Source organism: Bos taurus, chromosome 17, assembly GCF_002263795.3.
Source record: "Bos taurus isolate L1 Dominette 01449 registration number 42190680 breed Hereford chromosome 17, ARS-UCD2.0, whole genome shotgun sequence".
NCBI classification, from domain to species: Eukaryota; Metazoa; Chordata; class Mammalia; order Artiodactyla; family Bovidae; genus Bos; species Bos taurus.
The window spans coordinates 55,909,208-55,935,989 of record NC_037344.1 but is presented as its reverse complement, the minus strand read 5'-3'; the positions used below and the strand labels follow the sequence as shown (position 1 = coordinate 55,935,989).

The 26,782-nt window shown below is 46.6% G+C and overlaps 1 protein-coding gene across 10 annotated transcripts in view; it reads left to right on the top strand.

Moving 5' to 3' along the window:
• The window catches only part of CCDC60 (coiled-coil domain containing 60), a 176,881-nt gene that overhangs the window by 110,205 nt on the left and 39,894 nt on the right, over nucleotides 1-26,782 (top strand). For 5 of the 10 annotated variants that reach the window (XR_812377.4, XR_812378.4, XR_812376.4 and 2 more), the window contains 3 exons: nucleotides 9,068-9,238; nucleotides 18,425-18,532; nucleotides 26,194-26,301. Coding sequence is in view for 7 of the 10 variants with exons in the window: in XM_002694583.6 (XP_002694629.2) it covers nucleotides 9,068-9,238; nucleotides 18,425-18,532; nucleotides 26,194-26,301 (387 nt within the window). In the remaining 3 variants the exon portion in view is untranslated. Of the gene's footprint in view, nucleotides 1-9,067; nucleotides 9,239-18,228; nucleotides 18,533-26,193; nucleotides 26,302-26,782 lie in introns of those variants that run through there. The other 5 variants (XM_024977750.2, XM_024977751.2, XM_024977749.2 and 2 more) reach the window with 5 other exon arrangements.

Below are 26,782 nucleotides of genomic sequence, written 5' to 3'. Positions count from 1 at the left end.
TGAGCAGAGTGAATCAGACAGAGGAAAAACTGACTCACCCAGAGTCACAGACATTGAGTGAAAAGGAAGCGATGACCAATTAAATCCAGAGAGACTTTTTCTAAAAACCAGTGCATTTTCCTCTTGCAACACTTTGAAATCAGGCTACCTGGGTTTAAATTCCACCTCTACCAGTAACTAATCTCTGGTCAGACTACTACTTAACCTCTCTGAGCCACGGTTTCCTCATGAGCAAGATGGAGACAAGAGTACTTCCTTCCTAGGGATGCTGTGTGGGTGCAAGGAGAGAATTGCCCATGAGAGCTCAGCTCAGTGCCCCTCAAGCCATCCTTGTGCACTGCCTCCCAGCGCCCCAGGCAGTACCTGCTTCTCTCCAACTGCAGCCACTCACTGTGGCCCCCAGCCCTCTTTCCTTCCAGGAAATATGCTGTTGCATATTTCCCAGCTGTTCAGACACACTCCGTGGAGACAATCTCAGACCTACCTCTCTTGGCGGTTTCATGCTTCTAAGTTTCTTTGCCTCTTTCCCATGATCCAGACTAATCCGTCCTAATATTGCTCTCTAGTCTATTGCCGGTGACTTAGCCAAGATGACAGCATTTTAAATGTGATAGTCATGACAGTTTAGTCAAAGAAAAAGAGAAACAGAGACAGATAGTCATTTTCAGACTGTATTCAACTGCAGAGCAAACAGAGCCCTGAAATTACCATGACTTAAGTAAGACAAAATCTTACCTCCCTCACATAAAAGAGGTTTTTTGTTTTGGTTTGGTTTTATTTTGTTTTATTTATTTGTCTGTGCCGGGTCTTAATTGTGGCGTGAGGGATCTTCGGTCTTTGTTACAGCACGCAGGATCTTTCAGTCCTGGCACCTATACTTGTGGCACGTGAACTCTTAGTTCACGTGCTAATGTGGGAGCTAATTCCCTGATCAGGAATAGAACCTGGGCCCCTTGCATTGGGAGGGCAGAATCTTAGCCACTGGACCCCCAGGGAAGTCCCGAGAGGTTTACTTTGTGGAAGATGTACTGGTCGTCCAGTACCCAGATTCCTTCTGTCTTTTAATCCCCTATCCTTAGTGTTTGCTTCTGTCTGCAGGGTTTCCTCATGCTCACACAATGGCTACTGGCACTGCAACCATTGTAGCTAAGTTCCAGGCAGCAGGAAGGAAGAGAGGGAAAAGGGACCAAAGGACAAATGCCACCCTGCTGTGTTTACTTCCTTTGTCAGGTTTTCCTAGAAGTTCCTCCCAGTGATCTCCTCTTGTACGTCATTGGCTTGTCCTATCTCCAGGAGAGCTGGAAGAGGTAGTTTTGTTTGTTGTTGTTTTGATGACTTTTTGTCTAGGTATTTGATGTTCAGGATAACTTGGTCTGTTTCCAAGGAAGCTCAGGAAATGGATATTGGCACTTCGGGCCTTTGGGAGAAAGGACAAGAGGTAGGCAAAGAAAACCAGCAAACGCTGACACCTACTCTTTGTCAGGCACTGTCCTCAAGGAGTCTGTAGTCTAATAGGAAAAGCAGACAAGGAATAGGTAATCGAACATATAGCATGGCAAGTGCAACAGTGGGGAGCACATAGGCATGGGGAGCTGTGGGGGCGCAGAGGAGGCACTTGACCTGGCCTGGACTTGGAGCAGGGAGGAAGCAGCAGTATTGAATGGTCAACAGCTGACAGTTTCTCCCAGACCTTAGAATCAGCAAGTGAAGAAAGGGAGGACATGCTGCAGGAAGGGGCAAAATCATAGAATTCTGAGGGATGGAGAGATACAAATGAATGACTGGGTGAGTGGTCAGAGATAAAACCCAGATCTTAGAGGACCTGATTGCCATGGGGAAGAGTCTGGGCTTCATCCTGAGAGCAGTGGGAAGCCATTGAAGGGTTTGGAACACTCTGATGGGAATGAATCTGCCTTTCAGAAGAGCCCTGTGACAGCAAGGTGGACAATGGATTGAGGAGGAGAAAGATGAGATAGGAAGCTACTCAGAGGAATAGAGGCAATGAATGATGGTTTCTGGCTAGGGTGGTAGCAACAGGAAGTCAGTCTAGTGACATTTAGAAAGTACTTGATATCACTTTGCGATCAGTTAATGATGAAGGGGGTGAAGCAGACAAAAGCAGTCACTCCATTTCACAGGTGAAATGAATTGTATTTTGCCACTGTGAGGACTCCTGAATAGCATACTTATCTGTGTCCAAAGAAAAACTCTAGGCTGTGTCTTCTTCCAGCTCAAACATCTGCTAGGTGCATTTGCGCTATTCGCCCCAACTTCAGAAATGCCACGTAAATTTCACAAAGGAGCCAGAGAGAACAAAACCTGAAGCAGATAAAGCCACTTCTCTAATTGTGAGTCAGTTATTCTGTGTCTTTATCACAGCCTCAGTAGCATCTTTCTGCCATCTGATTAAAAGGAACCCTTGAACCAGCTGTCCTTTTTGGGCTGAGTCATTCAGAAAGGAGAGAAATCCATCTGAAACTTCTGATCTCAGAGATGAAATCCTAACTTGGCAAATCTCCCATTGTTAGGCATTGCAATTAGCAAATGACCCAGGGCCGGTAAAGAGATGTTCAGATGTGATTTAGTAAGAGCGTGGTTGCAGTAAGCACTCAGAATATGTTTGCAATCAATTTGCCGTATACACAATATGCTACCAGAGCAATCTTTTGTGTATGCAGTTGACCTTTTTTCTGGCAATCTTGTCCTGTAAAGAAGAGTGAAATCCTCCATTGCAAATCACAGGCGCTCAGGAATTGGCTCTAATTTGCATGCTGACAAAGATATTAACTTGAGGGGGGTGGGTGTTGATAATACAACATGTCCTTTTGTCTGAAAGGTAGTTCAAAATCTGTGTTGTGACTACAGTTGACTGAAGTTCAATTACTGTAATAAATGTATTCCAAATTTCATCTCAGTTGCATTTGCATTTTAATGAATGATTCTCACCTTCTTGTCAATTTGGCAGCCAGGCTAGATTTATTAAGTTATTGTATAAACAGGGCATTCTAATGCGGGAATTTAAATGCAAAATATTTGCTCGGCCACATTTGAACTGGGGCTGCGTTATTAATTCGTCTGCAGGGGTTGCCTCAAAATTCAAGAATTTAAGGACCGTGTTTCAGATACCTCCATTCCATCATGTTTGCCCTGTCCTCCTCTGAAATCGATCTGTCTGGGTGGGCTGACAAAGCAAGACGTGAGCCAGCCAGATAAAGTGGGCTCTCTAAGCGTTCAGACTCCACAAGCTGGGAAGAAACTGATTTATTTGCTATTATTTGAAAACAGTAAAATTTGTTAAGTGAAAATTTCCCACGTAGGCAATTCCCTTCTGGGAGAGCAGGACATTCCTGAAATCAGATTGCCAAGAGTGTTTGTTCATCTTAATGTCATTCCGCCTTCCCCGTCGAAGCTCTCCTGGCTTTATAGTCCCATATTTCTTGCAGGCAGAGACAGAAAATGTGAGTGAAAACCAGCTGGATGCAGAGCCATAATACCATTAAAAGTTGTGTTGTTGTTGTTTTTTTTAAGTACATCTGGACTGTTAATTTTTAACAAAGCAATTTGCAGTGGTTAATCCCATGCCCCCCATAATAGAAAGGTTGAACGTGAGTTTCTCTCCCTGTCTCCTAACTCCAGTACTCCACAGCTTCCTGCCAGGCCCGTGTGAAAAGAACAGAGGCTGTCTGTTTTAAATGACCATCAGTTTCTTCAAGGCTCTGGGGATGGAGGCTGATTCAGGTAATGGGAGACTCAGAAGAGCAGAGTGCCCTCAGAGAGTGAGAAATGGCTGCCACAGCTATGCTCGAAGAACTTGCTGAGATGAATCGACTGCTAGTGTGGGTCAAAGTTTTATTTCAAACTTGTACCAAGGGAATCAGGCTTCTAATAAAGCCAGTTTGAAGATTTCTTTCTGCAAGAGTTTTGTTGTTTTTTTAATAAAAGGAATAGGACAGCTAAACCAGTGTGCCTCAGACTTCTATATGTATATGAGTCATCTAGGGGTCTTGTGAAAATGCAGACCCTCATTCAAGAGGTCTGAGGGGACACCCAAGATTCTACCTTTCTAACAAGCTCCTGGGTGTTGCTGATGCTGCTGGTCCAGGGACCATACTTTGAGTAGCAAGAAGCTAGATAGCATCACTCAAGGGTGGAATGGCTTGGTAAAGATTACCAGTCATGTTACAAGGCTGACGGGCCAGGTGTGTGGGTAAATCTAACAACCAGAAAGGACTGTTGATCTCATAGAAAATACCAGAAAATTGCACAGCTTATCAGATATGCTATCAATAGATACTTCTCTGAGGGGGCTGTTGATTACCTTATGCCCTAAGTTCTGTGCCACATCATCTCTTCTCAGGTCTGAGACATTACTTTCTCAGTGCCATATTTTGTCATATCTAATAGGCACATTTTTCACATTTTAACATCTCTGTACTGGACATACAACATACAGTCATGTCCTAATTGACTTTTCATGGGTTTTTCCTTCTTTTGGTTCATAAAATGACGTCATGTCTTATAACAAATGATGTATCTGTCAGCTATTTTCACCACAATGCTGTGTAACAAGCTACCCTGAAACTCAGTGATTTTCAGTAAGTATTTCTTCCTTGCTTATTCATCTGTGGGATAACTAATTTGGTTGACTTAGGCTGAGATCAGCTGGTTCAGATCTGTTCCATAACTTTTTTATTCTTCTGGGGTCAACGAAATAGTGGGTTTTGTTCTTGTCATGGACCCAACTGAGCAAGCTTATTTCAAGCTTCTGTTCAAGTCATACCTGTAACATCCCATTGGCCACAGAAGTCACATGGTGAAGCTCAAAATCAGGATGCTGGGTGTACATTCCACCCTTGAATGTAGGGAAGCGGGGAAGGGGGTACGGAGGGAGTATCTGGTGAACAATGACCTCATCTGCTGCAGGTGGTGACTTGGATTGGATTAAACATGGCCTAAAGAAGGAACATGTACGCCACCAGTTTCTCTTCTGAGGGCCTACAGGTGAACCCTGTGCAGTAAGAACAGCCCAGAGATACATAAACTTGAAGCTTTAAAGCTCTCTACTGAATAGTCTGGTGTTTGCAGCATATGCAGGTGGAGAGAGAAATCCCAGAATCAGCCCTGGGGGTTCCCAACCATTGCTTGCTACTTTCCAGCCACTATGACCCTCATTGTTCACTTAACTCTTCCTTCTATTTTCTTAACAGCAGATCACATCACCCTCTCAGGACTGCTCAATGAGCTGACAGTAGTAATCATAGTACCCCATCATTGAGTCCTAGGTACGAGACACTACACTAAGCTCTTTACATCCGCTGTCTCATTTAACCCTCCCAGCAGCCCTTGGAGGCAGGAATGACTTTTTTCCTCATTTGGAGGTGGAGAGACTGTGGTTCAGAGAACTTTAAAATCTGCCTAAGCAGGTAGCAGAGACCCACCCCATCCAGAGGCTGCCCCTCCAAGCCTCAGCACCACATCCACTGGCTCTCAGGTCAGAAGGTGTTTGGAGGGAAACCCGCCCCTTCAGTCTGACTCAACTGAGCCCCAGGAGACTATTCCTATTGTCACACTGCATGTTTTTCATTCATCAGCTCACACAGACTCCCGTACAGAGAACGTATGTCCCTTAAATGTAAAAACCTTCTCCACTGCATCAGTGAAGAGGAAGTGGCTTTGGATGGAGGAAACTTTCCATTCTATAATCTGCTTCTTCCTCTGCCTGCCTGATGCAGTTAATTATTTGCCTCCCCATCACTCCTCTTGCAATGTTAGCCGGGGGAGTTTTACATTGTGGGAAGCAGTGAGCAGGAGGCACTGGGTGAGCGGACTTAAAGGCGGAAACTGCTCTTCCCTGCAAATACCTCCCTTCCCGCAAATAGCCTAGTAATCAGCAATAATGATGAAGAAAATAGAGGGAACATGCAAGGGAATTAAACAAGAATTTGATAAAATATTAAGCAGTTTTAAATGGGCTTCCACAGCAGCAGGGGTGCACTTCACAGCACGTGGAATGAACAGCCCACAGTCCTGAAGTTCCCAGAATAGGCTGGTGGGTCTGACCTGAGGGCCCAGATACTTCCCCCCCACCATCACCACAGACACACACACACACACACACACACACACACACACACTACCCCCGGCCACCTCTATTCATCTCTCAACCAGTTCTTTCCAGAGGATCTAACAGCTGGGAGTCTGGCTGCCTTGCTTGACAGAAGCTGCAATTCTACCAGAAAACTTGCTAGATTCATCAAACTGGCCACCACCAACTCCCCTAGTCTCTTCTGGGAGTTCACCAGTAAGACAGGCATTCTTCAATACCCACATCCAGAGGTGTATTGCAGACTTGGCTTTTCACAGTGTCCTCCTTATTCAGATCCTTGAAAGAAATCTCTTCCTCTTCCACCTGGAATGGCTAGCCATTACCCAAACAGCTTTTCAATGTCTCATGGTCATTGGGAATCACATGAGGGATTGTGTTTCCCTCTTTGCATTGGCTTCTAGGATGCTCAGGGCCAAATCTGTGTGCTAGCTCGTGTGTCATGAGATTTGATACTTGTCTTACCTGATCTTGTTTTCTTATTCATCACGTCTCCTGCCCTTCTCACTTTTTAAATTGTCTGCCCCTAATCCTTTTTGGAATAAGGGCATAAACAAGTCAAATAAATTTCTTGCCAAACTCTTAATCTCTACTTTAGTAGAAATTAGGTAACTTAGATGTAGAGGTGGAGTCTGTGAATTCTTTGAAGATGCGTCCTTCACTGTAATGCCAGTGCTTGAACAGAACTTGACACGTTGTAACCGCCTAGCACAGACTCTGAGGCAAAACAGTGTCGGCTCAGGGCTTGGCACATGATACTCAAGCCCCTTTTGTTTGCTGTGGTGTGGACCATCAGCCTGTCACTTATAAAATTTATAAGAATTTTGTTAAACCTTCGCAGTCAAAGAAAACAAAGAGTTAGGCTGTTCCACGTGTAGGTTTAAATATGTGATCATACTGTACTTCGTTTGCTAGGGCTACCGTAAGAAAGGACTATAAACTTGGTGGCTTAAACAACAGAAATGTGTCGTCTCAGTTCTGGAGGCTAGAAATGCAAGATCAAGGGATCAGCAGGGTGGGTGTCTTCTGACTCCTGAGAGAGAAACTCTGTTCCATGCCGCTCTCCTAGCTTCTGGTGGCTTGCTGGCCATCTTTGGCATTCCTTGGCCTGCAGAAGCGTCCAGGCCTTCACTGACCATGCGGTGGAAATGGCACTAACCCTTCCACCAGCCCTGTCTCTCACTCTCCCTTGTCCCTGCTTCAGGCCTCCCAGTACTTAGCGTGTCACCTGCAGTTCACTGCTTTGTTTCGTGTCTGTCTCCACCCCCTGGAATAGGAGCTTTGTGAGGACCAGGATGCTGTGAGCCGTTTTGTTTGCTGCTGAATCTCAGCATCTAGAGTAGCTCCTGGTGCACAGTGGGTATTCAGTACATCTTTGTTGAATAGTTAATAATGATGCAACTGTTTAGGCAAACACACACATTTGAAACTGGGTGTGAATTAGTGCTATGATGGGTCTGACTTCACTGTTTTAAAATTTATTTCCAGTTGAAGGATAATCGCTTTACAATATTGCTTTGCTTTCTCGTTCTAAGGAGATTGGCTTGCCTTTTTGGAGGTCTGGGGTCTTCAGCTGTCATTTAGAAGTGGTTCTGTAGGAGTTGTTCCATATTCTGATGAGTTTGTGGGGAGGCAGGTGATCTCCTCATCTTACTCTCCACCATCTTTTCCATTCTTCTGACTTCATTGTGTGACCGTTGATGCTTTTGAGCTGCCCAACCCCCCTTCTCTCTGCCCCACATCGAGGGTAAGCATTATAATAAGAAACCCAAGGTGCTCCTTGTTTGTTGCTGGAGAGACGTTCAGTCCCCACACAAAGGACACGTCACCCCAGCCCTACTCCCACAAAACCCTAAGCCACCCCTGCTCTGCCCAGAAAGCCTCACAATGTGAGTTGTGTCATTTCATACCTTTGTGCTGGGTGTATGGTGACAGTCTTGACCTCTGAACCAAATTCTGAGCAAAGAGGCTCCATGAAGTAACATAATCATGAAACAGCGTTTGCTGTCATGCCAGCCCCAGCTCCCAGATTAGCTCTGCATTTGCTTTGTTTGTGCCACATCAAGAAAATCCTCTTTTGTGGAATTGAAGGGTTGATAGGGTTTTCCTATCAACTTATCTGGCAATCTCAGGGTGCTCTTTGATGAGTGGGTTCAGAAGCTTGAAAGTGAAACAGAGGAGCATTTTTGTTTCAAATGTGAATTCCACCTCACATCAACTGCTTGCATCCCTAAACTTAAAAGCCCAAATGGACAATTCAGGGCCAGTTATGTATAATCTGGCTTCACAGTCATTTGGTTTTGCGCAGTTTTATGCATGAGGAACCTGAGAGATTATTTTGCTGTGACAAGAACGTGGCTGGACAGATGACACCTGATCCTCGCCTGCCAAATTTTTGTGAAAATTTCAAATTGTTCCTATGAGATAGATGCTATGATTAACCCCATTTTAGAGATTAAGAATGTGGCATGTAGCGTAGAAATTCAGAAAAGTGTACGAGTTGAGAAGCAGGGTCTACACTTAGGAAAAGATTGCCAGTGACCTTCCAGTGACATACGTGTATGGAACTCAAATACCACATGTCGAGGAATCTAAGACAAACCATGACAAACAAAACAAATAAAAATACTGCCAATTAAATCGGTCCTCAAGGGGGTGAATTGTTATTCTCATTTCATAGTACCTAGCAGAGTGCCTAGCACATAGCAGGCACTCAATAAGTATTTGTTGAGTGGTGGAACCAAAACCTGGAGAGGTTAGATAATTTGTTCAAGGTCTTTGGTAGGAGGTGGTCTTTGGTAGAATTCAAGCTTAGGGTAAGTAACTCTGTGACTTTGGAATTCTAAAGACAGGAAGTCTCCTGCTACTGGGCCTGAGAGTGTCCTTCAGTTAACTGTCAGTCCCAAGATAGTAAGACATTGCCTTGATAGCCAGCCCATCTTCCTCCCTCTTTCTTTTCTTCAGCACCTTAATTCAGTGGGTGAAGATTGGCCGTGGATACTTCACCATCCTGAAGGAGGAGAGTGCCTTGAAAAAGAGGCAGCAACAACTGGAGAAACTAAAAGAGGAAGAAAGAAATAAATTCCAACCAGCCAAAAGGCTGTCAGATATCCAGTATGGGGATTTGGTTCTGCCGTAAGTAGACCTCTGTCGCTGCAGCCCCGTGGACTTGGAAAGGACCATTGAGAAGGAACACTGGCTGGTTGGGTTGAGGGGTGGCAGCTGTCTCGCATGGGAAGCCCCTTCTTAGGCTGGTGTCTGATGACTTCTTTCAATCTGACTCAACCTACTTCGCCAGCCTCACCTTCAGATATTCAGTGATCTTCTACTACACATGTCCGTTCTAGTATCCAGAGCCAAGAGCTAACCAAGAAATCTTGCAGGTCCCCAGATGTGCTTCTTTCCCTTTTCTTCCAAGGTTTATCCCTACCTCTAGGTGTTTTCTTGTGCTGTTCCCTGGGCCTTAAATGCTGTTCCCTACTACATCCTCTCCCAACTAAAGTCCTACTTATCCCTTATCCTTACAAGCTCAGCTTAAATGCCACCCTCTCCTGCAGCTTCCCAGATTTCAGCCCCACCACCTCCAAAATCCATTCTGGACTCTCTTGAGTTCCCATACTGTGTTTGTATGCTACTTTGTTTCATTACAGATCAATATCCCTGTTCTAGACCTTCTCCTGAAACCTGAGATCCTAGTGTCCACCCAAAGCAAGTGAACCAAAAAAAAAAAAAGTTTGTTGTGGTTTGTTGAATACAGTAGCCTCCCTCTTTTTGTAAACATCTCTGCTCTGGTTTGGAGAGGACCATCAACAGACTGGAACATTATGAAATACCCAATCATGTAACAATAACAATCATGCTAATAATCACAATTTATAATGGGTGTCTGTCTACCATGTGCTTTGTGCACATCTTTCTGTCAAATTTTCAAAATGTTCCTATGAGATAGATCTCCCATTTTAGAGATTAGGAAATGGCAACCTACTCCATTACTCTTGCCTGGGAAATCCCATGGACAGAGGAGCCTGGTAGGTTACAGTCCATGGGATCTCAAAATGTCAGACACAACTGAGCAACTTCACTTTCTTTTCACTTTTAGAGATTAGGAATGAGGCTTAGAGATGCTCTCATAATTCCCATTATTGAATTATGGAAAGCATCCCCTAAGTCCCAAACTGAGTAACACCAACATTCATGGATTTTGCCATTCTGCAGAAACAAGCTCCAGGGATACTTCGCTTGGGCAGAGCGAGCAAGGCATAAATCAGGGATGGGAAGGAAATGCTACAGCAGGAAGAGAAGAAGTGTTGGGTTGGCCCCAGTTTTCCATAAGGTGTTATGGGAAAAACCTGAATGAACTTTTGATCAACCCAATATATGTGATAGAAATGGCCTGCCACTGTACCCACTGTCCTGTTAAAGCAATGGGCTCAGCCCTGGCTCCACATCAGTCACCTGGGTGCTTCTCAGACCCATTCCATCAGACTTTCTGGGGGTGTGGACATAGCCTTTTTCAAAGCTTCGCTCAAGAATTCCCATGTGGAGCCAAGGTTGAGAGTTACTGTGCCAGAGTTGGCTTTAGGAACCCAAGTTGCCATGCTGGTGCCTAAGAAGGAAATGGGATCCCCAGCAGAGAGTCCCTTTCTTCTGTACCACTTCCCAAATTCTGTTCTTCACAATCTTTCCGACCCAAAGATCGAACCCTCATCTCTTGTGTCTCCTGCATTGGCACGTGGATTCTTTACCACTCCACTGGAGAGCCCTCTTATTAACATAAAGAAATATGAATGTGTGCGTCTTAAAAGCAATAGTCCTGTCAGTGGAATCGCACAGTACGGGACCTTTCTGTGTCTGGCTTCTTTCACTTACCATAAAGTTTTGAGGTTCATCCCAAACAGAAAGCAGACTGGTGGTTACCAAGGGTTGAGGAAGTGGGGCAGATAGAGAGTGGCTGCTTACTGGGTGCAGTGTCTCCTTTGGGGCTGATGAAAGTATTTTTGCACTAGATTCAGGTGATGGTTGTACAACCACTGGCTCAAATGCCATTGAATTGCAACCTTTGAAACAGTCCATTTTATGTTATGTAAATTTCAACTGAAGGGGGAATAAAGGGAGTTCTCGTCTGGGAGGCCCTGGAGCCGGGGTGGGGGTCAGGCCGGACACTAGTGGTTGCCAATCCTCTTAAAGCTCGAGGTTCCCTGTGACTGTTGGGAACCCTGAGTGTGGACCACGAGGGGCTGGTATAGTTCCAGTCATCTTCCCCCTGAAAGTGTGGCCCTTGGGAACCACACTTATTGTAAGGAAGGTCTCTCTCCTCTTTGATTCCTCATTTGTACAGACTTTTGTTTTCCATCCCCCTTGCCTTGTGAAACTGTCAGAAGGAAAGTTAACCTTTCATAGCTTGACAAACATCCTTAGGACCAAAGCAGCACTCAGGCTGCCTCACCTTTCTAGTGGTCTCCAGTCTCACTCCAGTTTTGGCTAAGAGATTCCCACTTTGCTGTCAGCTCTTTGACACTGTATTAAAAAGAATATTTTGTCACACAGTTTTGGTTATTCATAAGCAAAGGGTTGGTCTAAATAAACTAGCCCACCATTTGTGCATTTATTTAAGAGGAGAGAAAATATCTGTGACTTACAGCCCCCGCCCCCATACCTTCCAGGGAGTGAGCATCCCAAGGAGAAGCTGCCTTTGGCGAGCAAAGGGTATTCAGGTGAACACACAGATACTGAGGAAGAGCACAAAGGCTTCCCGGATAGATAGAATGGGGACATTCAGCAGACAGGCCAAGGGTGTGAGGAGAAGGGACCCTTCGGAAGAGAGAAGAGTGAAAGGGCAGCCATCACTGGGTGAGAACAGAGATATCTAATGAGGGTTTTTATAAGGTTTTGCCTCAGAGTATGACATGTAAGGCCTTCCCTGGTGGCTCAGTGGTAAAGAATCCACCTGCAATGCAGGAGATTGAGGAGATATGGGTTCAATCCCTGGGTCAGGAAGATACCCTGGAGGAGAGCATGACAACTCACTCCAATATTCTTGCCTGGAGAATCCCATAGATAGAGGAGCCCAGTGGGCCACAGCCCATAGGATCACAAAGAGCTGGACACGACTGAAATGACTTAAGCACGCATGCATGAGAAATGTAAATCTATTTCTTGGTTTCCCCACAAGATCTTCAGTAAAATATTCATGGCCCCTTAGTGCATTGTAGTCTTAGACCTTTATCTTGGCTCCCCAGTAAGTGTAGGGGTGAGAAAGGGGGACAGTCTCGACCCTGTCCCAGTCTCATTGTACAGCCAACCGTTTAGGTATTGAAGACCTACTGTATGCAGGACTTCTGATGGCACAAAGATGTGAAAAGGGTGGAGGAACAGCCCCCACCACACATGATGCTGCAGCACAGCACCACAGGGTGCACCCAAGGCTCCCTGAAGTATGCCTGGGGGAGAGGAGAACACTCCTCCCATGTGCTTCTCCTTGGCTCTCATGCCGTGATCACACTCACACTTCTGACACAGATGTGTGGGCTTTTCCCCCACACCAAGCAAATGTCTGTGACACCAGTGGGGTATCCCACCATCCTGTTCAGTTCTGATGCTTCCCACATCAGAGCCCACAGGTTAAGGGTTCACTCCCACAAGGTGACCCCCCACATCAGATACCAGTCACTAGCCCCAGGTTATCACCTGACCAGCCAGCTATAAATCAGGGTTCTCATGACCTCCTCTTTGAGTCTGATCATTTTCTAGAGTGGCTCACAGAACTCAGGGATACACCGACTTACATTTTCCTATTTCAGTTCAGTTCAGTTCAGTCGCTCAGTCTTGTCCGACTCTATGCAACCCCATGAACTGCAGCATGCCAGGCCCATTTATTATATAATAAAGAGTACAGATGAGCACCCAGATAAAGTACATCGGGTAAGATCTGGGAGGGTCCCAAGCACAGGAGCTTCTGTCCCCATGGAGTTGGAGGGTTTGCCATCCTCCTGTTGGTTGGATGTGGTTACCAACCCAGAAGCTCTCCAAACCCCTTACTTCTGGGATTTTTATGGAGGCTTCATCACATAGGCATGAACTGTCGTTAATTCAACGTCTAGCCCCTCTCCCCTTCCCAGAGAATTCCCAGCTTCTAATGGCTCAGTCTTTCTGGTAACCAGTCCCTATCCTGAAGCTATCCAGGAGCCCACTCCGAGTTGCCACATTTGAATAAAAAGACACCCTGGTCACCCAGGAAATCCCAAGAGATTTGGGAACTCTGTGTCACGATCCAGGGTATAACACCAAATATTAGAACAAGAGCTGTTCCCGGTGCTCTTGTATCACTTAGGAAATTCCAAGAGTTTTAGGAGCTCTGTGCCAGGAACTGGGGGCAGAGACTGATATATAGATATACATACAGATATTTCTATTATTTCACAGTGTCCAGCCCCTTCAGTTTTGGAGGTAGAAAGGAAATCTGGAAAGAATTCCCCAAAATGTGGCTTTTGAGCAGGACCTTCAGTACTCAGTGGGAGTTTGTTGGCTTACACAAAAGAAGTGTGGTTATACCCTGCTGTTTCAGTCCACCAGAAATCCTGCAGCCAACATGCCTGCTTAGAAAGGCCAGGGCTGGAGGAGGAAGCTGTGATGGTGTTTATCTTTTGCCAAAAATCAGAAATGTGATTTTCAGAGTGAAAAAAGAAAAGCAAGAAATCCATGGCCTGAGCCACCACCATCCAGCCACTCAGTGGACCCTAATGAAGTGTCCTCATAGGACCTTGAAGGGACACAGGATAGACAAAGCCACTCAATGAACTGAGGGAGTCTCACCCTTTCTGTAAAGGTCCCAAGAGCTCGGAGCAAATCTTGCCCATAGTGTCACCTAAGAGCCCAGTGACACTCTTTGAGCCTGGTATTTCCAGTGACACTAGCCAGCTGGCAGCCTTTCTCTAGAATAAAGAGAAGGCATGAACTCGTGGCTCTTTTTTGGGAGAGGTTTTTTCTCAGATTAACAGGCACGCGGACAGGCGCTGGGGAAGGTGGCCTCTGTTAAGGACCCTTCTATGACCATTTCAATAGTTCAGTTATAACGTTTGCACATGGTCATTAATCCATGGTTGCAGAACACAATCCTTCCCTCTCCAATCCATGTTTCAGTGTGCATGACGTGGTTTATTTAAAGTTTAATAAGTTTAAATATGCATGAGATCATGCTTCTCATAGACATTGGTCTGGTTGTGTCTTACCCAGTGGATTCTATAAGCTGTGCAGTACTGGTTATTAAAGTAAAACTGGAGGCTATTATTGCACATAGCCATCAGATGCAGGTGGGGAGGCAGGTGTTATAAAATAGCACTGGGAGATGATCCATACCAGCATGAAGTAGTGGGTAAGAGCACAGGACTGAGGTTCAAGTCCCAACTTTGCACATAACAGCTGTTTAACTTTGGGCAAGTCACTGTGCCACTCTGAGCCTCCTCTCTCTATACCCTTATTAACCTCACCAAGCTCTCAAATTTGTTGTGAGGATTAAATAAAATAATGCTTAACATAGAGCCTGGCATATGAGCCATGCCTAGTAATTGCTAGCTGTTATTACACAGTGAAATGAATTTGATCTCTCTGGGCCTCAATTACCTACAACCCTCAGATCTATGGCTAAAAATCTCAATTTCCAGGCAGGCTAGAAAGTATCTCACATCTAAGAGCTATGTTCTGTAAATATACTTCCAATCACAGAATTATCAAAAATACAAGTGTTCATTTAGAACTGCTTTTTTAACACAGTATTTGATCCTGTGTATTATAAAAGTAAAAGGGATTAAAAGGAATTATCCCCCCCTCTCCCCATCACCCCCCACCCAGATCTAAGACCATAGGGTAAGTTCTTTCAGACCAAAGTTTTAAGTCTGACAAACTGTGTAGGGAAGAAAGAAAATCAAGCGTGTCCCCAAAGATTCCTGCCTGCACGCAGTCTTTGTCACTGTGTTCAGTGACCTCATTTCACAGCTGCAAATTCAGCTGAAAAAGGTGAAAAAAACAACGAGTAGAATTTGTCTTATTATTGCAGTTGAGAGGAAACATAAAACAAGAAATTAAGGAGTGTAAAAGCTAGGTTAATTTCCACATATTCCAAACTACTAGGGGACTCCGTGGAGCCAGTAAGACTGCAAGCACCAATGTATTGGCTTGTGGTTTCCTCATCTCTAGGGCTGAATTAAGAGCCTATGGAAACGGAAATGTGAGGACCTAGATTCTGTTCCTATTTATTTTTTTGGTGTGCCTTGCGGCTTGCGAGATCTTAGTTCCCTGCTAAGGGACTGAACTCCTGCCCCCTGCATACTGGGAAAGTCCCCTTATTCTGGTCCGACTCTTTAGTTAACTCTATGACCCCAGGATTGTCCTCAAAGTCCCAGGAGGAAGGTAAATTCCTAGTGGGTGCCCCCACTTCACCTCTTCTGCCTCCCTCCGTCTCCTTTCCCCATGCTAAGCCAGAGTTTTCTTTCCAAACGTAAACTGCTGCCAGTTTAAAATCCTCAACGGCCACCACTCTTTATAAGATGAGGACTGGAAAAGTCTGAGCTGGGGTTGCGAGGCTCTGGACAGCCTGGCCCTTGGCTTCCCCTCCAGCCACACTTTTCCCCACCTTCCCTCTTCCACAGGGCCTCTCGCCCCGCCCTCTGCCTACTTAATTCCCATTCAACCTGCAGATCTCAGCTCAATATTTACTTTTGTTCCAGTTACTGTTGCTGTGAGCAACCACTCCAAAACCCATTAACTCCAGACAGCAAACATCTATTTCACTCACACATCTGCCATTTGAGTGGGGTTCAGGGCGAAGGATCATCTACAGAACCAGCTGGGGTGGCTCAGAGTGAGTGTCTGTTTCCAAGAGGGCTCATCCATATGAGTGGCACCTTGGGGCTCCTGTCACTCTGAGCTTGGCCAGGACTGAGCCCAGCAGCCTTGGTTCTCTGCTACCAGGAGGCTCTTCACAGCCTTCCCGCCTCCCCTCAACCCCCGGCACCCCGCCAGCATGCTGGTGGCTAGGAATTAAGAGTGAGCCTCCCAAGACATAGAACAGAAAAGCTGCCAGTTCCTGGAGCCCGGGCCCAGAAATGGGCATCATGCTGCTTCTGACATGTCCTATCGGCCCAGCCATTCACAGAGGCAAGATTTCAGAGAAATGGGACTGTATATTATAAAGCCACCCTCCCACTGAAAGAGACTTGGGGCATATATTTCTAAATTGATACAGCTCCCTCCGGATAGTATTCCCAGACTCAATCCCAGCCAAATTCTGTTTGGGGCTGTCCGAGCACCATTCACGCTCCCACTGAGTCTTGTCTCAACCGTGTTTGTGTGAAGCCCATCTCCCCCACGAGGCTCTAAGCTCCAGAGGGCAGGGCTGCTTCTGTCTCCTGCATCACTGCACCCACAGCCCCCAGCACAGAGATGTTGATCACTGTGGATAGACATGAATGAATCAGGGAACCTGTCAATGATTCAGTCAATGTTTAAGTGCTCAGGCTGAGAAACTACAAGGCTTTAAACGAACACGCAAGTAGCCTGAATATGCAGGGCAGGCTGGGAGTGAGATGCCAGGGGCTCTTAAGTCTCGAGCAACCCAAGGGGCACCCACCTCCTGCGCAGATGGGCAATGGTCTTGATCTTGGACCCCACCCACCTCTTACCCAGAGTGGCAAGAACTTTACAGTCTCCATCTTTGTGTGACATCTCCCAGTTTTACAATATAGATAACTGATTCCATTATGTACACAGTAGGCTTATTAAGGTGTGTCTGTGGGCTTGGTTTGGTCATGGGCAAAAAATATTTGCCCTATGACTCAGGCATGCCAAAATTAAGGGTAAAAAAAGACTGTTTTCTCTGACTGAAATGACTTGCTCCATATGGTGCTGAAAAAACAAAAAACTTACCTATGTTATTAAATGTAGCTTGATATTTTTCACTTTTTGAAGCAGTCTTTTTCAGACAAGTGTCTGGGCTGATTCACGTCTCTGTAAGCATCATGTTCCCTCCTTTCCTGTGATGGTTTTGGCTTCAGAGGAAGCCCCTGTGTTCCCTGTAGGGCAGGGAATGGGCTTTGAAAGAGGTGTGCCTGGTCATGGCTGATCTTTGGGGGCATACTTGTGCCCACTTCTGAAGTTCGAGATCCCCGCATCTCACGGCGGATTCATCCAGCTGGTGAGTCAGCAGTCTGGAGGGTTGGGAGAAGTCCCTTTAAGGAGAGGACCGCAACCAAGAACCACTGACTGCAGGCAGCTCCTTCCCTGTGTCCATCCTGTCGTTTCCACTTCTCACCATCCCCATTGCTCAGACCCCGGCACAAGCCACCATGCTGTCTCCAGCTGAAAGTATCGCAGCACTTCTCATCTGTCTCCTGGCCCTCTTCCCCTGCCATCGGCCATTCTCAAAACAGCAGCCAGAGGGCTCCTTTGTAAGAGGTCACATCATGTCTTGTTTCAGTTCAGAATCCTTTACTGTCATTCACAGAAAAGGTCAGGGTCCTCACACTGGTCTGCAAAGCCCCTGTTTTCTCTGCATCCCTGCCTCTCTCCTCTTTCTGTTGCTCACTCCACTCCAGCCACACGTGCCTCCTTGCTGTGTCTAAAACATACTCCTGCCTCAAGACATTTGCACCTGTCACTGCCTCTGTCCAGAAGGCTCTGCCCCCAGATGGATGAATGGCTCACTCTCTTCCACTGCAAATTCTTATCAAATGTCACCTTCTCAGTCATGCCTGCCCCAATCATTCGGTTTAAGATTGCAGCCCCTAGCTCTCCCAGCCCTACTGAACTCCCTGCTCTTTTATTCTCCCCATAGCACGTATCACTTACTAGTGGGAGTGAGGGGGTGGGGAACAGGTCAGCAAACTCCAGCCCCTGAGCCCTCAAGCTGGTTTGGTAAATAAAGTTTTATTTAAACCCTGCCATTAACTTACTGTTTACATCATCAATGGCTTTCATGCTAGTAAGTAGTCAACATGTGGACTGAATGCCCTACAATAGCATAACTGTTTGTCTAGTGGGATAGGAAAACATATCCAACCCCTCATCTAGTATATCAGTGTACCACACAGCTGCCTGACTAATCTTATGTGTTCTCTCTGCTCGTTCACAAGAATAGATGCTCCATGAGAGAAGGGGGTCTTACATGCTCTGATTACTGGCTGCATCTGGGACCTTCACCTTTCCAGCTGAAATTACTGGCTGGTCCATAGTCGGTGCCTAGTGATATTTGCCAAATAACCCCTCGCGAAAGATGTGGGCAATTAAAACTGCTCCTTGTCGTTCGCTCTGCTTCTGCTTCTGCTTCAGCACATACGGGGATGAGAAGACGAAGAAGGCAGTGGCTGAAGTCATCCTGCGACCATTCACCCCCATGCACAGCTGCATCATTTCGCCCTCGCTGCCCGAGGCCCACATGTAAGTAGTCCCACTTCGGGCTTGTTTGCTTCACTGTTTTATCATTCGCAGCCAAGGTCAAATGACTCAACCAGCTAACGGTCATTGGGAGCTATTCCTTTGTCCTCTTGAAAGGGACAGGGAGCCTGGGGCCAGCAACACTATGTGGCGTATAAAAATAACAGAAAGCAGACATGGTGTCTCAGAGCTAAATGGCAATCCAGCTGGGACCGAGTCATTCCTTCCTTACCAAGCCAGACGCTCTAATGTCAAATAGTTTGCAAAGCCTGATAAAATCTATCTGCAACACACGCCTGGCGGATGTCTCACCTGAGCCTCTAGGGACACGTTTTCCCCAAGACTCAGGTAGTTATTTCCCAGAAAAGTCCCCACTGCCATCTGAGCCAACCCCAAGTACAAACTCATCATTGCATAGTGTAACAGGGGCTCAGCAACCCTCCAGGGAATACTCAGGCTTTCCAAAACCTTGACATCGCACTCCCTCCTATTTATTCCAGAGAATTCTCAGCCCAGCTTTTCCTTTCTCACTAGTTAGCCCTTTTCAACTGGGAGATTTCAGGGACAGAGTTTAAGGCAAGACTGCTCAAGCTCAGCACTATTGACATTCAAGGACAAATAATTCTTTGTTGAGAAAGACTGTCCTGTGCGCTGTAGGATGTAGGATACTGGGCAGCGTCCATGGCCCCCACCCACCAGATGCTAGTAGCCAACCCCCTCCCCAGCTCTGACAACCAGAATGTCCCCAGGCATTGCCAAATCCCCCTGGGGGCACAATCACACACAGGCACCCCCAGCCCCTCCTGTAAGAACCACAGCTTTAGGGCAATGGGCATGGGGCAGTGGATTCTAGACTTCTCTTTCTGCTCATTTGTCAAATACTTGTTAGGTCCCAAAGGCATGCACAGTAAAAATGACTCTGCCGACCGCTCTGGTGGGCCCTGTTCCACTCAGGCCTCTCAGCAGCGCTTTTGTACAGGTATCTTATTAGCCTGTCTCTGCAGATGAGAGAACAGAAGCTCAGAGAGGTATAGTAGCCTGCTCAAGGTCACAGAGTTCAGCATGTCACTGCACTGGGGTGTTAAGCCAAGTGTGTCTAACTTCAGAGCCTGATCTCTCACCACCATCTCTCACCACCACACACTACACAGAGGGTATATCCCAAGGTTTTACCTCTGAGGAGCTCATGATGTATTTGGACTACCAGGTGTCATGTACTTATAGAGTAAAGTAATGGACTGAAATCCTAGACAATGTGGCAAGTCATTAACAAGAGCACGTATTTGTGGGTGGATAATGCCACCATTACCAACACTGCTGACAACATCATCACCATCATCATCACCAGCACCATTGACCGTATCACCATCCTCTTCATCACCATCGTTATCACCATCAACACCATGTATTTGGACACATTCCTCTCCCTTACTAGTATTTCCACTTTTCATGAGCCCCACTCCCCACTTTTCTCCTATCTCCCTCTGATGGATATTATGACTGGTTTCATCACAGACTTATTCATTTAGGGACATTCCAACTGGCTGCCTCAATTGGATGTTCTTAAAACATCTCTTTACAAAAGTAAGTTTTGCAGTTTCTCATAATGACCCTTGGAAACACTTATACTTCCATATGTCTCTCCATGGACAAGGCTTCTGAACCCAAATGGTGTAAATCAATGGTTCTTAGGCTTTTACTTGGATCTGAATCATTTGGGGATCAGGACTTGGGTGAGGGGAATGGCAAGGTAAGGAAATGCCTGGAAAAACACATATTCCTGGGTCCCAAAATCCATTTCCTTTGATCTGAGCAAATAGAGGTTTACATCAGTTGCAGAAGTGACTGGACTTTTTTGCTCATCTTCCTTCAGTGTTAGATGGGGAAACTGAAGCCCAGAGAGAAGGCAGAACCTGCCAAAATTCTCACAACATTCTCACAAAATTCTCCTGACTTTAAAATCAGACCTTTGTGTCAAGTTTGTGGGACGATGAGGATGGTAGTGGTGGTGATCACAGTGGTGGCTGTTATTTGTTATGGCCTAGAACAGGGATCAGCAACCTCTTTCCTAGAGGGAAAAGGGACAGGCAGTAAATATTTCAGGCTTTGCAGACCAGATGATTTCTCTGGCACCTGCAGACAGGTATCTGTGGGGGATTGGTTCCAGGACCTTCTGCAGATACCAAAATCTGTGATGCTCATGTCTTTTATGAATATAAATGGGAGTAGTATAGTCAACCCTCTGTATCCACAGATGCAGAGGGTCGGCTGTACTTTGTCGTTGCAGCGTGAAAGTTACAGTGAAGGAATGATGTGGCTGTGTTCCAATAAAGTTTTATTTGCAAACATAGGCACACACTCCTGCAGTAGACTGAAGGCTGCAGGCCTTCTCTTCCTTGGCTATTAAAAGGCTCTGGCTGCATTTGAAGACTATAACAGTAATATGTTGCTGTATGACAGAGCATCTCAAAGTAGAGTAGCTTGAAAGAGCAACTGTTTATTGTTCAAAGTCTGCAGGTCAGCTGAGTGGGTCTGCTTGTCCGGATCAGTTCCGCTGGTCCAGGCTGGGCTTGCATGTGTGTGGGAAACTGGCAGCAGGCCCATCCAGGGCAGCCTCACACCCAGGTCTGTCGGTTGATTGGTGGCTAGGGTGACAGGAGGGACCATCACTGTCATCATGCAGCATGCTAGCTGGACTTGTTCCATGGCTCTCAGGAAGGGCTCCAAGGACGAGAGCCTGAGCACTCAAAGCCTGTTAAGGCTTAGGCTCAGAATGGACCCAAGGACCTTTCCACTGTGTCCGACTGGCCAAACAAGACATCAGGCACACCCAGATACAAGGGATCGAGGAAAATGAAGATTCTACCTCCTGATGTGAGAGATACCAGATCACACTGTAAAGTACATGGATGCAGAGAGGGGTGGAGAATCCAGGCAATTTTATCATCATTGTACCACAAAGCATTGGGCAGAGCCTGCTGGGTCAGTTCTCAAATTCCAAGTCTTCACAGCAGCCGAGGTGGATTTCAATCCCAATAGGAGTGATCCCAGAACCGGCTGAAAATTCTAAAATGACTATATGGGGATCAGTTCAATGATGCCAAGGAAGACTGGATACTTTATCTTAAAAAAAAAAAAAAAGAGAGAGGGAGAGAGAGATGAGATGCTGTCTGCAGGAAAGAGGAGAGCCCGTCCTTTCCTCTCAGAGCTGACTGGACTGTCCTTACAACCCTTCCTAAGCAACTGTGCCTGCAGCCACTCTCCTGGTTTGCCCTTGACAGTCAGCATGGGGTGCCTTATATGCATTTTCTGATTTCTCTTAGTAAAAGGACAAAACATAGCTTTCTTCTCAGGGACGTAGATGCCCACTGTATTCTGGTTGGTGTGGCCGTTTCAATAGAGTGGGCTGCTTATTCAGGTACACGGACCCCTGGGAGCTCTCCCAGAGTTCTGACCACTAGGATTTTAGAAGCAGGCTTTGTGCACCCTGGTTAGCGTTTCCATCTATTATGCCCCACGTTTAAGAAAATAAATGCTTTCTTTTTAAATTTGATAACATTCAAGATATTGTGCTTTGACCTGACAGGCAATCACTATAAAAAAGGAACAGTTTCTATCGAGCATGTTTCTGGGGACTCTTTCTTTCTGTCTCTTTGTTTTGCTGCATGTGAGATGAGAGATCATTGGGTTTGAGACACTACATTTTTTCAGTAAGACCTGATTTTTTTTAGAGCAGTTTCCAGTTTAGAGTAAAATTGAGTGGAAAGTAGAGATTTCCCACTTACCTGCTCCCTCTGCCCGGCCTCCCCAGTGTGTCCATCTCCCGCCAGAGTGGGCTGTTTGATAGAACTGATGAACCGACAGTGACGCCTCACAATCACCCACAGCCCCTGGTTTACATTAGGGTTTGCTCTTGGTGGTATATATTCTGTGGCTTTAGACAAATGTATAACGACATGTATCCATCCATTCATGTATTATTCAGAGTATTTTCGCTGCCCTAAAAATCCTCTGTTTACTCTGCCTGTCCTTCCCTCTCCCACCCCCAGCCCCTGGCAACCACTGACCTCTTACTTTGCCCGTAGTTTTGTGCTCTCCAGAACGTCATGTTGTTGGAAGCATGCAGTGTGTAGCCTTTTCAGATTGGCTTCTTTCACTTAGTGATATGCTTTTGAGATTTCTCCTTGGCTTTTCATGGCTTAATAGCCCATTTCTTTTTAACACTGAATAACAGTCCATTGTCTGGTTGTACCACAGTTTATTTATCCATATGTCTCTAAAGGTTACTTCCAATTTTGAGCAGTTATGAACAAAACTGCTGTAAACATTTGTGCACGCATTTTTTAAGGCACTTTTTATAAATGGAAAAAAAGGTCCAGACCCTTTGGGTGAAATCCTGTTCTGCTGAAAAGGGAGGGAGGGCTCTGTCCTGTAACAAGAGACATCAAATTTGTGTTGATGGTTAGAACACAGATTCAGTAACTAAGCTATCGGGGCTCAGGTTCCAGCTTTGCCATTTGCTGCCTTTTTGACCTTGGGTAATTTCCATGACCTCAGTTTCTTCTTCTGAAAAATGGGGATACTGATAGTACCTTCCTCAAAGTGTTGTTACAAGAATGACTTTAATTAGTGGATGTAGAGCAGTTAAAACAGTGTCTGGCACAGAGTAAGTGCTCTTTGGGACATGTTTACTATTACTGTCATTTTTCGGTTGTTGCCACTCTCCTTTGCTACCTCTGTGGTTGTACACATAAGAATTGTGCCCAGATTTTCAGCTCCAGAAAATGTCAGATCCAAACCAGTTTATTCCCACCGTATCCCATTTAGTAACAGAAAAGTATTGAGCCTACTCTGTGCCTGTGGTAGACAGTACTCTGAAGCTCACTGGTTGTGGGCTGGGGAGACAAGTAACAGGCAGTTATGAGGCAGCAGGGACACAATGTGTACGGACAAAGGGACACATTGGAAGGGTAGGGAGGCTTCAGAACCTCCTCAGAGAGAGGAGGCTAGAGAAATCAAGGAAGGCTTCCTGCTGGAGGTGACATCTGAGCTGAGACCCAGTCACTGAGAGGCAGAGGAGGAGGAAAGGGAGTGTGTATCAGGAGCACAGAACAGTGCTGAACGCCTCACCTCACCTTCACTGGAATGATTACCACCATCATACAGATGAGAAAACTGAGACTCAGGAAAATTAAGTACTTTGGCCAAGCTAGTAGATGGCACAGCTAGGGTTTCAACACAGTGCAGAGAGAGTACGGCAAGCTTGTGCTACTGAGCAGAACTGCACCAGGCTGCAGATGGCAGCACAGTGTGGGCAGGGAGACTCGAGGCTGAGCAGGGGGACAGTCTCTCCCATGTGAAGGGGTGTTGGTTTGCCAGGGCCATCATAACAAAACACCACAGACCAGGTGGCCCAAACATTCCCAAACAGAAATGTATTCTTTCACAGTTCTGGAGGCTGGAAGCTCAAGACCAAGGTGCCCACATATTGGTTTCTCCTGAGTCCTTTCTCCTTGGCCTCACATAGTCTTTCCTCTGTGAGCATGCGCTCTAGTATTTGTGTGTCACAGCTCCTCTTCTCATAAGGACACCAGTCAGATTGGATTAGGACCCACCTTAATAGCCTCATTTTAACTTCATCACCTCTTTAAAGGTACAGTCACAGTCTAAGATGCTAGAGATTAGGACTTCAGCTTGTGAATGGAGGGGGACATCATGCATTTAGATGGTTTAGGGAGTTTGAAGATTTTAAGCAAGGGAAGGAAAGGGCCAGCTTTGTGCCTGTTCCTGTCCTTCGCAGAAATGAATCGGAGGCTCACCTGCTCCTTATCCCCCTGTGCTGCAACAAAAAGGGGGTGTCTGCACAGGGTCAGGCACATGGCACAGCCACTGCTACTGTTGGCACCCAGAGCTGCCAACATGCACTTACCCTGGGGATCAAGATGGTATAGGGAGGAAGAGAAAGGGGAGGAGGACTGTGGACTTGCAGTTTCTTTAAAGCAGAAGGGAAACAAAGGAAGGAAGGGGCTTAGCAGAAAAAGAGAGAGAGAGAGCGCTGCTGACTCTAGTTTTCCTAATACCTGTGGACACGTCCACCCCAGAACATGGGGGCTGTGAGTGGGGTGCCTGGAAGCAGCTCCCCTGCAAGCTGAGTGACTTTCTGGGATACCCCTGGGCCAGCTCACACTTGAGCCCCAGGGCTGAGGTTCCACCTCGGGAGCCAGGCCTTCCTGGAAGCTGGAGGGTGGATGCTTGCATGCCCCTCTGAGCACGAGGCAGGAACCCTGGGGAGCATCGATCAAGCCAGGAGCAGTTTCAGAGAAGAGCACTTACACAGGTTCTAATGGAGGCATCTGGCGCATTAGTGTAAGAGGAGGAACCAGGCAAGGAGGGGCGGCTAGTTAGGATTCCCCCTCGTTTCCAGGAAGAATGCAGGCAGTGAATTAACCCTGTGCCAACCTTGCTCAGGGTGGCCACTGCACTGGGCCCAAACCAGCACCTTAAACCAAGCTCAGGTCCACAAAAGAACAGTCTCTGGGATTAAACAGATGTAGGTTCAAACCCTCACCAATCCTAGTGTGACCTCGGGTGGCTCACTTTGCTTCTCCAAGTCCCTTGTCTTCAGAAAGGATGGTGTAGAGGCGCCCTTTTATAGGGCTGTTGGTGGCGTTAAATAGGATATTCATCCCATCTCTGTCAGCAGCAAGCTGTGTGACCCAGAGCACACTGACTGCCCCTCACTAAGCCTCCGTTTCCTCTTCTCTAATATTCGTATATGATTTATACCCAGCAGGGTTTAGGGAGAATTAAATACCATGTTAGATGGTTAGGTAGCATCACCGACCCAATGGTCATGAATTTGAGCAAACTCTGGGAGATAGTGAAGGACGGGGAAGCCTGGCGTGCTGCAGTCCATGGGGTCGCAGAGTCGGACACGACTGAGCAGCTGAACAGCAACAACAAACCCTGTATGTCAAGTGTCCTTCTCAGTGTCCAGCTCATCGTGATACAAATTGCCCCCAGTCACAAAATATGGGGTAGACCTATTCTTAAACAGTGTCTTGGTTACACTTCCAAATAATGTATTCAGTGTGGTTTTCCTCAACATCCAGCTACATCTGGGGGCAAAGGATTTATAAATTTAAAGCAGTGAGTCCAGTTGTTAATTGGAGTAGGGGAAAGGGAAGAAGTACGATAAATACACTAGTTTCCCTGTGTTGCCAGACGTTTCAGACACTGCTAGGATATTTATTGTATTTTTATCGGATGAATAGTTGGATGTCCATTTCCTTCAGTCCTCTTGTTTGCCTGAGTCAAGACCTCTGCCTTTAGGGCCCCTCCTTTGTCCCTCCCTGCTGTGCATGCCGACTCCCAGCAACTGGTCATCTCATGTCTGATCATGGTTCTGCCACCTGGCCCAGTGACCTGCACAAGCCCCCCACCTCTGAGCCTCAGATCCCTCACCTGTAAAAATGGGCACAAAACATAACTCAGGAGCCCATTGCAAAACTTTACTGCTGTGCACAGGAGATAGTGCCACACACCCAGAGCCTGGCGACAGCTCTCCAGCCAGGAGCCAGCACAAGTCCTGTCTCTGTCGCCACCGTTGTGAAGAATGTTGCTGTAACAGGATGCCCCTGGGCTCCTGCCCTCTGTCTTTGCAGCGAGCCCATCTTCCGCCAGCTCTGCGTCCTCCACTGGCTCCTGGAGGCCCTGACTATTGACCACAGCCACTATACCATGAAGCCTGTGATCACCTGCTGGAATCCCAAGTAGGTCTCAACCCTTCTACCTGGGTGATTGGCAGGGCAGAAGCTCCTGTGGGTTCCCCCTGTCCTTCTCCTGTTTTTTTGGGGGGGTGGTACCCCACTCCAGTACTCTTGCCTGGAAAATCCCATGGGCAGAGGAGCCTGGTAGGCTGCAGTCCATGGGGTTGCGAAGAGTTGGACATGACTGAGCAACTTCACTTTCACTTTTCACTTTCATGCATTGGAGAAGGAAATGGCAACCCACTCTACTGTTCTTGCCTGGAAATCCCAGGGACGGCAGAGCCTGGTGGGCTGCCGTCTATGGGGTTGCACAGAGTCGGACACGACTGAAGCGACTTAGCAGCAGCAGCAGTAGTAGGTTGCTTTAGGAGTTCTATCCTGTTGGGTCCAAACTGCAGCAGTGAGAACCCTCATGTGGACACCCTCCCAGCATCTCTCCCCAGTTCCACGTGCAGTGACATGTGGGAAGCTCAAAATCAGTCAG